Source organism: Muntiacus reevesi, chromosome 1 (assembly GCF_963930625.1).
Source record: "Muntiacus reevesi chromosome 1, mMunRee1.1, whole genome shotgun sequence".
Lineage (NCBI taxonomy): Eukaryota > Metazoa > Chordata > Mammalia > Artiodactyla > Cervidae > Muntiacus > Muntiacus reevesi.
In genome coordinates, this window is record NC_089249.1 from 19346491 (window position 1) to 19359093 (window position 12603).

Here is a 12603-nt window from a genome sequence, read left to right on the forward strand (position 1 = left end):
GGCTGCGGGGCGGGGCCAGGCCGCGGGGCCCGCCGCCATTGGTCGAGCGAAGCACCCGGGGCGGGGCTCCGGGCGAAGGCGGGTGGGCGCGCTCGCGGAGGCAGAGGCTGGCGGCGGGCTGCGGGACTGGCTGGTCCCTTGCGGCGGAGAGGGCGAACGGGAGCCGCTCGACGGGTCCAGGGAGAATCGCTCGCAGAGGCGGCGAAAGGCGTCCAGGCCTAAGCTGGGCTTCTGCCGCTGGAACCGCTATCCGGAGCCTGGGCTCCGATCACTTTTAGGAGGGACCATTGACCTCGCCCTGCGGGAAGAAGAGGGGCGTCCGCCTCCAGGAGCAGGAAAGAGGGAGGAGCCAGGGCCCTGCAGAAAGTTCGCCTCCTCTGGGGGACAGAGGGGGCGAAGTGGGAGGAGGAACCTGTTTAAGGCGAACTCAGAGCTGCGAAATCTTAGGGCGGCGTTCAAGGCCCCCTCCCACACGCGCGCGCAGCAGAGCGCCCTGCTCCTCCTTCAGCCTCTGGCTTCGCCTCGCAGGGAAAAAGAGCATACCCTCGGCGCCCGGGGAGCGGCAGAGCTGAGATCGAGGTCGAGTCGGGCAGGCACCCTCCACCCGAGCGATCCCCTTTGGAGAGGGCGGAGCAGGTGGCATTGGCTGTCGGGAGGATAGGTTCGCCCGCCCCGGACACGCACATACGCAAGCACCCGCAATCACTTCCAAGGGACCCTCCAGGAGTCTCTAAAGACCCGGAGTCACCCCTTCTGTCCTCCCGCCCCAACCCCGGAGCCCCAGGCGGGGACCCCGGGATCGGACGTCCCCACGCCTCCGGGCACCTGGCTCAGCCGGAGTCCCCCGGGTCCGGGCAGGGCAGGGCCGGCGGCGGCGAGCCGGAGCCCGCCCAGCGCCCGGGCCCCGCCGAGCCCTCGGAACCCACTCATGGGGCACCGGCTCCCCGTGTCCCCTCGCCCGGCCGCGCCCAGCCCGGCGCCCCGAGACGCGCAGAGGAGGATCCCGGCGCAGTGACCCGGGAGCAGCCGCAGCCCCTGGAAGCCTCGGCTGCCGGAGAGGAAGGCTGCTCCCCGCACCTCCAGGCCCTTCCAGTCATCCCTCTGAGCCGCGCCAGAGGCCCGGCCCGCCATTCCCAGGTAGGAGGGAGACACCCCAACAGAACTGGGGAGGCGGGGAACTCGGGGAGAAAGGTTTGAAGCTTTGGGGGTGAAGGTTAGGTGAAGCCTTACGGGAAGTGGGAAAGTCAAACTGATTGAGCCTGTTATGTGCCAGGATCACCCGGCAACTTCACTTACCTAGAGAAAATGGAATTAGTTGATCACCTACTCTGGGTCAGGCTGGATACTTATCCCAGGAAAGAAAGACTTAACTGAGTTTTTGTTGAAAGAGATCTGGAGTAACAGCATGTTTGAATATAAGGAAACTGAGGCTTAGAGAGGAAGAGGCACTTCCCTTCCCCAAACACTCCCCTCCTCCTTCCCAAGCTGGCTGCAGCCTGCAAACCTGGCTGAGGGTGGGACTGGGGTGGGGCCAGCTGGTGGTGGCCTTGGTGAGGACCTCCTGAGAGAGCTTAACGAGCGCCTTCCTTGTTCAGAGTTCTTTGAGCTTTGGGGGGAATTGGTGCAAGGAGTGAGTTTCCTGGGCGATCCCCTTCCCAAGATGGGTTTTCTGTGCTCAGCTGGCCAGAGGGCCTCCAAGCACCTCTGCAGGGCTCTCCCCTCCCTGTGCCCCCAACCCGGGGAGGATGACGAAGGGTGTAGTCCTGGACCTCGGGGGAGGTGGGAGGCTGTGCTGTGAAGGGGCAGCCAGGTCAGAAGCCCATGATTCAGGTTTCTTCTGGCATCAGAGGGCCATGATGGGGTCCCCCAAGACCTCTGCCTGAACTCCAGTCCCTTTGCCCCTTGACTGCCAAGAGGAAGTGTCACAGAGAAAGGAACCCACTTGCTGTGTGCCAGGAGCTGTGTGGGCCTCTTGGCTTCTCACTGAGCTCTCAGGGCCACGCTGTGGGTTTGTTTCTACCGTTTGATAGATGACCAACCCCCCTAGGTGCAGTCATTTGCCCAGAGCGACTGGACTGGTGAGAGGCAGATCTGGTCTGCCTCCTTTCTGCCACCTCAAGGGTGGTGAGATTGGCTTTGCAAAGCACCCAGGACTCCTCTCAGTGGGGGCATGGTGGCCAGTGAATACATATGTGTGCCCAGAGACTGGGATGTGCCCTAATGGTGGAGGCTTGGGGTGTGTGGGAGGGAGGGAAGGAGGGAGAGCTCAGGGTATCACAAGGAGGAGGATGTGGCTGGACCCTCATCCTCTGTTCTTGCCCCTCTGACCCTTCCATCTTCCAGGCAGGCCCTGAGAGAGGGGCACGATGGAGAAGAAGGGGTGAACCCACAGACGCATGGGGCAGGAGCTGGCTGCTGAAGGTCTGGGGGCGTCCCAGGCAGGGTGCTTGCCCCCAGCTATCTGCAGCAAGAGACAGAGTAAATTAGAATGGACCTCTGGGCTCATTCCCCCAACCCGATGCCAGCTGAGGCTTCACTGAGTCAGACACTGTTTTGAAAAAGCCTGATTTTGGCCAGGGGGTGGGTTTTTTTAGAGGTAAAAGCCCAGACTTTGGAGCCAACAGCCTGATTCTAATCCTGGCCCGACCAGTCATCTGTGTAAACTGGGGCAAGTGACTCAGCCTCTCTGACCTCCCATGTCCCCATGGGTCCAGCAGGTTGATGGTGGTCCGTTCTTCATGGGACTGCTGTGAATTCACTGGGATAAGGCACACAGGCACCCAGCATGATGGAGATCTGCCAGGCTGTGGCGACCATTCCCCCAGCATGGCCCCACCATCTCTGCTCCAGGTCCTTCTGCCTCCCAGGTGCCCATAGAAAGACCCTGGGGTGAGTCACAGAGCTTGCATTCGGGTACCCATGCGCTACTGGTGGCTCCTACTAACCATTCTCCGGGCCTCCAGGGGCGAAATCTGCATTCTCAAAGGACCCTTTGAACTCTGATCCCTGCTTGCTCCTCACTGTAGGGTCAGCCTGGCTGAGGGTAGAGAGAGGGGAACAGGAAGTGGAGGAGAGAAGCTGTGCCCACAGCACCGCCTGCAGAGCCTCCTCTGGAGGAGGAGAAGGGAAGAAGGAGGCGGGGATGGGGGGCAGAGCCCATGGAGGTGCTGTCACCTGACGGCCAGGTGTCTGGGTGCTTCACACAGCCCCACGTGGCTGGGGCCATGTGCAGACTCACAGCCTTCTCTCGGAGACGAAAGCCACAGATTTTTTTCCTCCATTGCCCTTTACGGACGGACCTCCTCACGTCTATTCAGTTGCTGATGTTAACACGCCTAATACCAAGAACTCTGAGCTAGAGCCTGGAGCAGGCAGTGAAGGAGATACACTGACCATGGGGGCTGCCAGCCTCTTCTCTCTCTGTGTAGACAGAGATGACCAGCAGCAGAGTCAAGCTCCCGGCAGAGGGACTTGGGGAGGAGCCTGTCCTGGTGTGGGGCCTCTTCCCCGCCCCCCCGCCCCCATCCCGGCCTCCGTTGAAGGCCCAGGCTGGCTTTCTCCCAGCCTGGGAGGAGACTGAAGGGTTCAGTGCTGTTGGCTTACAGCTTCCTCTCCCTTGCTGCCCACTCAGGTGTGTGCTCAGTTCACAGCCACCCACCTCAGTGTAGCTCCTGGGCCAGCTAGACAGGGTGGAGTTGGAGGGCAAAGACCCCAGAAGGAAGCTCTGAATGATCTCCAGAAGGAGAGCCATTTGCTTCTTTCACGCACAGGTCATTTACTGAGCACCTGCTGTGTCCATGGCACTGAAACCCTATGGTATAAGCTCATAGTTGGTTTCAGGCACAAATTGGGTGGGGGTATGTAGGAGTTGTACGTTTGGAGTCACCATCCTGCCTCCCTTATTAACTAAAAGGGCCAGTTTTGTAGACTTTTAAGCATCAGGTCCTTATCTGTGAAACAGGGAAGGGATTGCATACTTCATAGAGAGGTGGTGAGCGGAACCCCAGGGCATGGGGCAGAGTGCCTGAGATTGAAGCCCTCCTTGGCAGGTTACTGGCTGTGTAACCATGAGCAAGGTACTAAACTTCTCTGTGGTGCTTCAGTTTCCTCATCTGTAAATTGGGGTAACCACCTACCTTCTGGGGATCCTGAAGGATGAAGTGGGTTAGTACACATTCAACTTAGAGCGCTCTGCATATATTAACTGCAAGATAAATGTCAGCTGTGATTATTGTTCTATACTTAGCACAGTGCTTGGCACACTGCAGGGCTTGTTACTGCTGATTGTCGTCACAGCTCCAGGGTCAGCGGTATGCTGAGCTGGCTTTTTGTGTGCATCCCTTTGCAATGCATTCATTGAGATCATCTTGGGAGCTTGGAATCAGCCATGGCGGGAGTTTGATGCCATGAAATTGACAAATGCTGCCAATCAGAGCTTCTATGAAGGTCTTTTTAAAAGACCACTTGACTCCATGGTGGCTCTCAATCGGGCAGAGGGATAGCACTGAACAGGTTGTGTGCGATGGCAACCCACTCCAGTATTCTTGCCTGGAGAAGTCCATGGATGGAGGAGCCTGGTGGGCTACAGTCCATGGGGTCACAAAGAGTCGGACATGGCTAAGCAACTTCACCCGCTTGGTGGGGTGGGAGGCAGAGGAGCCTTCAGAGAGGAGGTGACATTTGAGCCAGACCCTGATAAAGGGAAGAGGGGTTCTGGGGGAGGGGCTGACATGAGTTGAGGGCTGGTCCCAGCAGAGCTAAAACTCACTAGGGGTTCCAAGTTGGGGGGAATTCTGGTGGGTGCTGAGAGAGGAAAAAGGAGGGTGGCTGGGCTGTGAATGGCCTTTGGGTGGGCCTGAGGAGCCCTTGGAAGTTACTTATCTCTAATTGGGCTTTGGAGCTTGGATCCATTTCAGCCTCTCCCGCAAGGTCAAGAGATTCCTGTAGAAAGTTTTGGGTATCCCCCAGAACCATAAACCCTTGGAGCTATAGGGACCTGAGTCATTCTTGAGTCATTTCTCTGACCTGCATCCCCTAGTCCAGGCAAACTCCCAGGACATGGAGGTTGAAAAATTGCTGGGCAGCCTGGTCCCTGGGCATGGAGGATGTGGTCTGGACCTGGCCTTTCTCTTCTTTCTGGGAAGCCCAAATGGCCATGGCACCCCCTTGCTTAAGAAATGCTCTCTAAAACCTTCCCCATGTCATGTCCCAGAGTCACAGGCTCCCGGGAAGCCAGAACTGCAGAGGACAGATGGTCCAGGCAGAGAACAGATTCTAACAAGAGTCAGCATCTTTGAGAACTTGCCATGTGCTGAGCCCTTTACAACAGCCCTATGAATCAAGTCCACTTTACAGATGAGAAAAGCGATGCCCAAGGAAGTTAAGCTCCTTTCCCAAGGGGAGTATCGAGTTAGGGGTAAATCAAGGAGTCCAGCCCCAGCAGTCCCATCTGGGAATAAATAAGGGGTGAATGAACCCAGGGGTGAGTGAATGAGTAAGAATGGGTGGATAAGTGAAGGAGGAAAGAAACAAGACAGGGATGTTCAGGCAGAACATCCTTAGAGAGACCCCAGTCCAGCTTTCCCATTGTACAGACAGAAAAATGAGTGAAAGTCGCTCAGTCATGTCCAACTCTTTGCAACCCAATGGACTATACAGTCCGTGGAATTCTCCAGGCCAGAATGCTGGAGTGGGTAGCTTTTCCCTTCTCCAGAGGATCTTCCCAACCCAGGGATCAAACCCAGGTCTCCCGCACTGCAGGTAGATTCTTTATCAGCTGAGCTATCACAGAACCAAGTAGGAGGCTAACAGGGGAGGCCACAGCCTCCAGCACAGGCTGCAGGGCCAGGCCCCCGGCTTCCTGACACTCGGCCCCCTCTCTCTGCCGCAGCCCCGAGCCATGATGAAGACCTTGTCCAGCGGGAACTGCGCACTCAGCGTGCCTGCCAAGAACTCGTACCGCATGGTGGTACTGGGCGCCTCGCGGGTGGGCAAGAGTTCCATTGTCTCCCGCTTCCTCAACGGCCGCTTCGAGGACCAGTACACGCCCACCATCGAGGACTTCCACCGGAAGGTTTACAACATCCGCGGCGACATGTACCAGCTGGACATCCTGGACACGTCCGGCAACCACCCCTTCCCCGCCATGCGCAGGCTGTCCATCCTCACAGGTGGGTGCCGGGGGGTGGACACGGGAGCTTGAGTATGGGAATGTGTGTGCTCGGCGCTTTACAGCTTGCAAAGCGCTGTCTCCATCTGAGATGAAGCTTGTGAGCCCCGTGCACCACCCCATGAGGTCGGAGAGGTATTGCTGCTTGCTGACAGAGGATGGAGCCAGGGCCCCGGATCCCTTCCCTCTGACTCTGGTTTGATAGATCATGGCTGCCAGTGCTGCCTTCCAGATCTGTGGCTTTACCCAGGAACAGAGGGGCTCCTGCCTTCTTCCTGCCGCGGGTGACCCAGCAGAGCTCCTGGGCCCAGGGTCAGTCTGTCAGGCTCAGATCTATTGACACCCGAGGCCTTTGCTGCCTCTCAAAGAGGCAGGGACAGGACCCAGACAGTGATCAGCCAGAGAGGCTGGTGGGGACCTGCGCATGCTGGGAACTCAGTAATAATCACAGTAACGGCCACGGTGATTGCTAACTCTTACCAGGAGCTGCATGCCTGGGCCTCTTTCTAGAGCTTGGCATGTATTTAATTAATCCCCAAAACTAACCTAGGAGATGGGTATCTGCCTTCATTTTACGTGTGGGGAAACTGAGGCCCCGAGAGGTTGAGTTACTCCAGATGGTACACAGCTGGGAAATGGCAGTCTGGCTCTCAGGCTTTAACCCTGGGCTCTCCTGTAGCCTCTCAGCCAGGCTGGGAGTTGGGGGACGGAGGGGAGCTTGTGGGGTATTAAGCGAGGGCAGATGGAGATGTGAAACTGGGCCATGCTTTTCGTCACTCAGGCAGTTTTGTGTGGTGGCTAAGAGCACAGGCCCAGAAATTGATCTGCCTGGGTGCAAATTCTGGTTCTGCTGTTTCCTGGTTTTGTCCCTCTGAGCAAGTGACTTGACCTCATTGAGCCTTGATTTTCTTATCTGTTTCACATCTGTACCCATCCTAGAGGCCTTCATGAAAATTAAATGAGTTTATATAGAAAAAGTGCTTGATGAGTGGAAGGTGAGCACTCGCCAAATATGGGTCTTATGTGAAACCTGCATTTGCAGTGTGCATGCAATGGGCTGTGCAGTCATTTCCTAAGCCACGCTCTGCCATTGCTGGGCAGCTGATGAAGGAAAGGAATCAGCAAGTAGTCCCCCAGCCATCACTAAAACAACCCCACAAATCAAAATACTTCTGCATCAAGAAACCCTTCCTATGCCCACCCCTCCCTCTACGGCCCAGCCAAGACCCCTCCATGAGTGCCCTGGGCAGATGGCTTCCTTTTCCAGCTGTCCTCGCTGACCATCTGACCCAGATCACACTCAGCCTGACCCACTCCACATTTTGGAGAAGAAGTTTGTGGACAGTGGGAGTCTGGGCTGACCTGGGTTCCAGTCCTGTCTCCACCACTTGGCTGCTTACACATGGGACCAGAGGTTCAGATCTCAGTCTTCCCAGCTGCACAATGGGTATAATGTTGCTTCCTCCCGGGCTGACTCCTCAGCCTACAGGAAAGTGCCAGGGGAGGGGGGCATGGGGGTGTTTCCAGGACACGGTGAGGATTGCAGGAATGTCAGCTCCCCCTTCTATGGGGAGGGGACACAGTGCCCACCGATAGAAATAAAGCTAACAGAGGGAGGGAGAGAGAAGATATGGAGAGGAACCATGTACATATTCCCAAACTTAAGTTTTAATTACACAAATAACACACAAATGCATGCTCCTCTAAGCATATAGATAAGGGTAAAAAGCCCCCTTGACCCTTGCTTCCACCCCACCAGGCTCCTGCCCCTCCACCAAGGTAGCCACCCCATCAGTCTTCCAGACCCCCCATGAACATAATTGACATTCATGTTTGGGTCCCCAGAACAGAGTATTTTCGTCTTTTTTATGTGCACGTGTCATTCTGGGCACATCTGTCTGGCCACCCGTATTTTTGCACAGCGCACAGCGCATTCTGAAAGCCATTAATTCTGCCGCCAGCCCTTCTTCCAGCTGCCAGCCAGGCATCTCTGAAACTTGGCATGCAGCTTTGCATTTGAATGTGTCAAGGCCGCAGAGTCCTCAGGGGCCTGGGATTAGCCTACCGGGGTGGGTTTCACAGCCCAAGCAGAAATGGTTGCCAGGCCGGCACTGCCTTGCAAGTGCCTTTCTCAACAGCCCACACCACCTTTCATCATATCGCATCCCGTCCACGCGGCCAGCTTTATGAACACCCACCGTGCGTCGTGACGAAGCCTCCCTTTGCTCCGGAGCGTGTCATTGGCAGGAACGCAATCATGAATGTGCTGTGTGCTATTTTGGGGGAACAAATGGTATGCCCTGGGGGTCCAGAGGAAGGAGGCAGCGGGGCTACCAGAAGCTGGAATTGCTTGATTCTCCTCTTGAGAACGTGGGCTGGTCCCCAGCACCTCTGAGCCTCGGTTTCCTATAAAACAGGGATCTTAACATCTCCCCACAGGTTCTCAAGAGTTTAAGCCAACGTGCAAAAGGTGCTTTGAGTGTGAGATTGTGATCACTGTAGTGAGATCTGAAAATCAAGGTAGAGGCACTGGTCTTCTCTCACCCTCCCCACCTCCCCATCATCCCTGTTTCAAAGATCTACACTGAGGGATACAGCAAGTTGCAGCAGGGGTAGTGTGGGCCTCAGAGGGTAGTGTTCACTTGTTCATCCATCATGTATTCAAGAAGCAGCAGGCACCTGTGTGTGCCAGGCACCAGGAATCGGGTCCATGTCTCGGCCCAGCCACGCCTGAGCTGTGTGATCTTGAGACAGTTGCTCACCCTTTCTGAGCCTCAGCCTGCCCACCTATCACGTGAAGGTAATGAAATCTCCCTCACAGAGGTTTCATGAGGAATCCAGGGGTACTCAGGTGGGTCTTACACGTGCTCGTTCTCATTATCCTTTTGAGATACAAGTCACTGAGCCCATGTCACTCTCCACTTATTATCTCATCAGGCCCTCAAAAGCATCCTGCATGGGACAGGTGGGGAAACTGAGGTTTAGGGAGGTGGCATGACCCGTGCGAGGCTGAGTGAGGGGGCAAGGGATAAACCTAGACCTGCCTCCTGCCAGCACTCTGGGTTCCTACTATACACCAGGGGCTGCTCCAGGCCCCGGGGATGTGCACTGAACAGCAAGAGCCCTGCTCTTGTGGAAAGTGTAGTAATTACTATTCTAACACAGTCCACACAAGCTGAAAATCACTCACTCTGTCTACGGCCCTGCAGGGAAATGTAGGGTGGATCCACTGTGTTTGAACCAGGCTGTGCCACGTATTAGCTCCGTCACAAGCGATTTAACCTCCTGGGCCTCAGTCTTCTGCTCAGGAAAACGGGAACAATAGCAGCTCCCCCACAGAGTCACTGTGACGGTCAGGTCAAGGAGTGGGCAGAGGGCAGAGGAGCTGCCTGTAAACTTACCTCCCAGGGTTTCTGTCTCCGCAGGCGATGTGTTCATCCTGGTGTTCAGCCTGGATAACCGGGAGTCCTTTGATGAGGTCAAGCGCCTCCAGAAGCAGATCCTGGAGGTCAAGTCCTGCCTGAAGAACAAGACCAAGGAGGCGGCAGAGCTGCCCATGGTCATCTGCGGCAACAAGAACGACCACGGCGAGCTCTGCCGCCAGGTACCCACCACCGAGGCCGAGCTGCTGGTGTCCGGCGATGGGAACTGCGCCTACTTCGAGGTGTCGGCCAAGAAGAACACCAACGTGGACGAGATGTTCTACGTGCTCTTCAGCATGGCCAAGCTGCCGCACGAGATGAGCCCCGCGCTGCACCGCAAGATCTCCGTGCAGTACGGGGACGCCTTCCACCCCCGGCCCTTCTGCATGCGCCGTGTCAAGGACATGGACGCCTACGGCATGGTCTCCCCCTTCGCCCGCCGCCCCAGCGTCAACAGTGACCTCAAATACATCAAGGCCAAGGTCCTCCGGGAGAGCCAGGCCCGCGAGCGGGACAAATGCACCATCCAGTGAGCGGGAGGGATGCTGGGCTGGGGCTTTGGCTGGGCCTTATGGGAGGCGCCCCGCTGCCTACATCCCCTGGACAAAACCTCAAGAGCAGTCACATTCTGAGACCTTTGCGGGGCCAGACCAGAGGACCCCAGCCTCCAACCTCTGTATAGTCTCCTGCCTTCAACCGCTTCCCTCTGATTCCTCCTTTCTGCCGCTCCCCTTGGGTTCCAACTTCTCCGTGGGGGGTGGATCTCTGCCGGGCAGGAGGCAAAGCTGGGTGACATCTGGACCTAAGTCAGGACCCGAGTCAGAGCTTGCCTGTCCTTGCAAGAAACGCTGGTGCCAGATGGGCCAGGGTGCCGGCTTCCAACGGAGACTCCTGGAACATCAGAGGATGAAAACAACACCCTGAGTCGGCTGGGAGGGGGCTCTGCCCTCCTGGTGTAAGACACAGCTTGGTTCAGGTGGCAGCTGGAAGTCTCCCCCTACCCCATCCTGAACCACTGACCCTCTGGCTCAGCCGTTTCTATCGCCTGCCCCCTGAGTTGGCCCCCAGCTCTCCCTGACACTGAGCCAGGGGCGTCTCTGTGTTCAAAGTGGGTGTGGCCACGTCTCCTGGACCACGTCCATCTCCTGGGCCGCCTCCCTCAGCCTCCCCTCCCAGGTTCCTCTCGTCTGCTGGTTCTGCTTTGTTGTTGCAGCTGTTGTGGCGTGTTCCCAGTAGAAACGGAAATCATTGTACTGTAAAAGCCTAGTGATCCCTTGTTGGCCAGGACCTCCCCCCAGGTTCAGATCCGCTGCCTCCACGGGGGATACCTTCCTCCTCGGCTCCCAGATGGGGTTCCCGTGGCCTGTTCGCAGCTGGACACTGCCCTCCTCCCGAGCTTCACGGTTTACACTTACACAGACGGGGCGGGCAGGCAGGCCGGGGCTGCATCTCCTCCTGCCCCCATTTCACAGAGGAGGAAGCTGAGACTCAGAGGGCCAAGGAGCAAGCCCCAGCTCCGCCTCCTGGCTAGTTCAGGATGGAGCTCCGTCTGGAAGCTGGCTGTCCTCTGCTGTGCTTGTTCCTCCAGCATTTATTGAGCACCTCCTGGGTGCTGAGTCCACTGTGCTAGAAAACGAAGAGGGTAAGTGATGCACTTGATGCCCCTAAGACCAAGGCTCCGTGACTCCAGCCTCTTTCCCTCCCCCAGCCTGGCCTCTGACTGCCCCTGCTGCCCTACTGCCTCTGTGCACGCAGCTGTGGGGAGATGTGGAAGAGCAGCTGGGAGCTAGAGCTGAGCCCAGGAGAGGCAGATAAGAAGAGCTCCCAGGGGGCCTTTTCCTGGCGCCTGGGATGGGGTTGTGTTGGGTACCAGGCGTGGTGGGATTTGAACTTGTGGACCAAAGGCTCTTGTCATCAGCTCTTAACAAAGACATTTTGTATTTAAATCCTTGAAACGATTGACGTTTAGAGCCACAAGGCGCCTTAATGATTGTCTAGTGAATCCGAGGCCCAGAGGGGGTAAGTAACTCGCCCCGGGTCACACAGCAAGCCTATGAGTGGCAGAGGCAGGGTTAGGTCTGGGCATTCAGCACACACTATGATGTGCCCCTCTCCTGATCCTGCCTCAGCCCCTGGGGCCTTCGGGGATTTGAGGTGTTGTCTCCCTGAGCCTCTCCGCAGATCGGCCTTTGAGGGCTCCTGTAGATCCTGTGTACACTGTACCCACGTGTATACCTGTATATACACGTGTACACACACGTGAACACCCAGAGAGACACATGCCCTGGCCTCAGCTCTGCACACCCCACACCTCCCACCCGGCCCTGCTGCTTAAGGCAGCCGCTCTGACCCTGCTTCTGTACCCCCACCTGGCCCCAACCTGAACCCTCTAAGCAGACCAGGTACCCTGGCCAGGACAGATGTGTGGCTTGCCTCCCCGTATCTCTGTGTACACTCTCAATTAAAGTGGATTTGTTTCTAAGCCGTGTCCTTGACCACGTGTGTTTTTGTATTTCCAAGAGGTGTGGCTCTTCTGCAAGCATAGCTGGCCTTTCCCTCCCCAGATGGCACCTGCCTGGTGCCCTTGCCCTGCGGGTCAGCGCTGAGTCAGCCATCAAGGTTAATTACGTACGTGGTGGGAGTGGGGAATAAAGCCCCCAGACAGGAGGGAATAACAGCCCCGACCCTTCTGGGCCCTCTGAGGGCTGTGTGCTGAGGTGTCTGTGTACCTCTGAGGAGTGACCAGGTCAGACAAGAGACGCCTCCTCCCCGTGGACCATCAGCCCTTTGTGATCACCATGCGTCTGGCTTCTAGGTGGCACCCAGAACCGCGCGGAGAACATTTGGCAATAATGGGAAACAGTTGTGATTACCAGAACTGCGGAGAGGGGCGGCATGCTATTAGCTCCTGGTGGGGGATGTAGCTGAACAGCCTCCAGGGGCCACGGGCAGCCCCCACCATAGAGTTACCCCATCCTGAGGGTCGGCAGTGGGCAGCCTCCCCGCTTGGAC

General features: G+C 57.0%; 1 protein-coding gene across 1 annotated transcript; it reads left to right on the top strand.

Annotated features, from left to right (window-relative positions):
- The first annotated feature begins 455 nt into the window (after nucleotides 1–455).
- RASD2 (RASD family member 2) lies at nucleotides 456–12054 on the top strand. Its single transcript, XM_065921264.1, has 3 exons — nucleotides 456–1137; nucleotides 5891–6170; nucleotides 9595–12054. The coding sequence occupies exons 2-3, from the start codon at nucleotides 5900–5902 to the stop codon at nucleotides 10122–10124; spliced, it is 801 nt and encodes a 266-aa protein (XP_065777336.1). The 5' UTR covers nucleotides 456–1137; nucleotides 5891–5899; the 3' UTR covers nucleotides 10125–12054.
- The last annotated feature ends 549 nt before the right edge of the window (nucleotides 12055–12603 follow it).

Excerpts from the sequence above, each read along its gene's own strand:
- RASD2 (XM_065921264.1), top strand. The coding sequence starts at position 5,900 with ATGATGAAGACCTTGTCCAGCGGGAACTGCGCACTCAGCGTGCCTGCC. Across the intron at positions 6,171-9,594 it reads CAGGCTGTCCATCCTCACAG|GCGATGTGTTCATCCTGGTG; the intron begins GTGGGTGCCGGG and ends CTGTCTCCGCAG.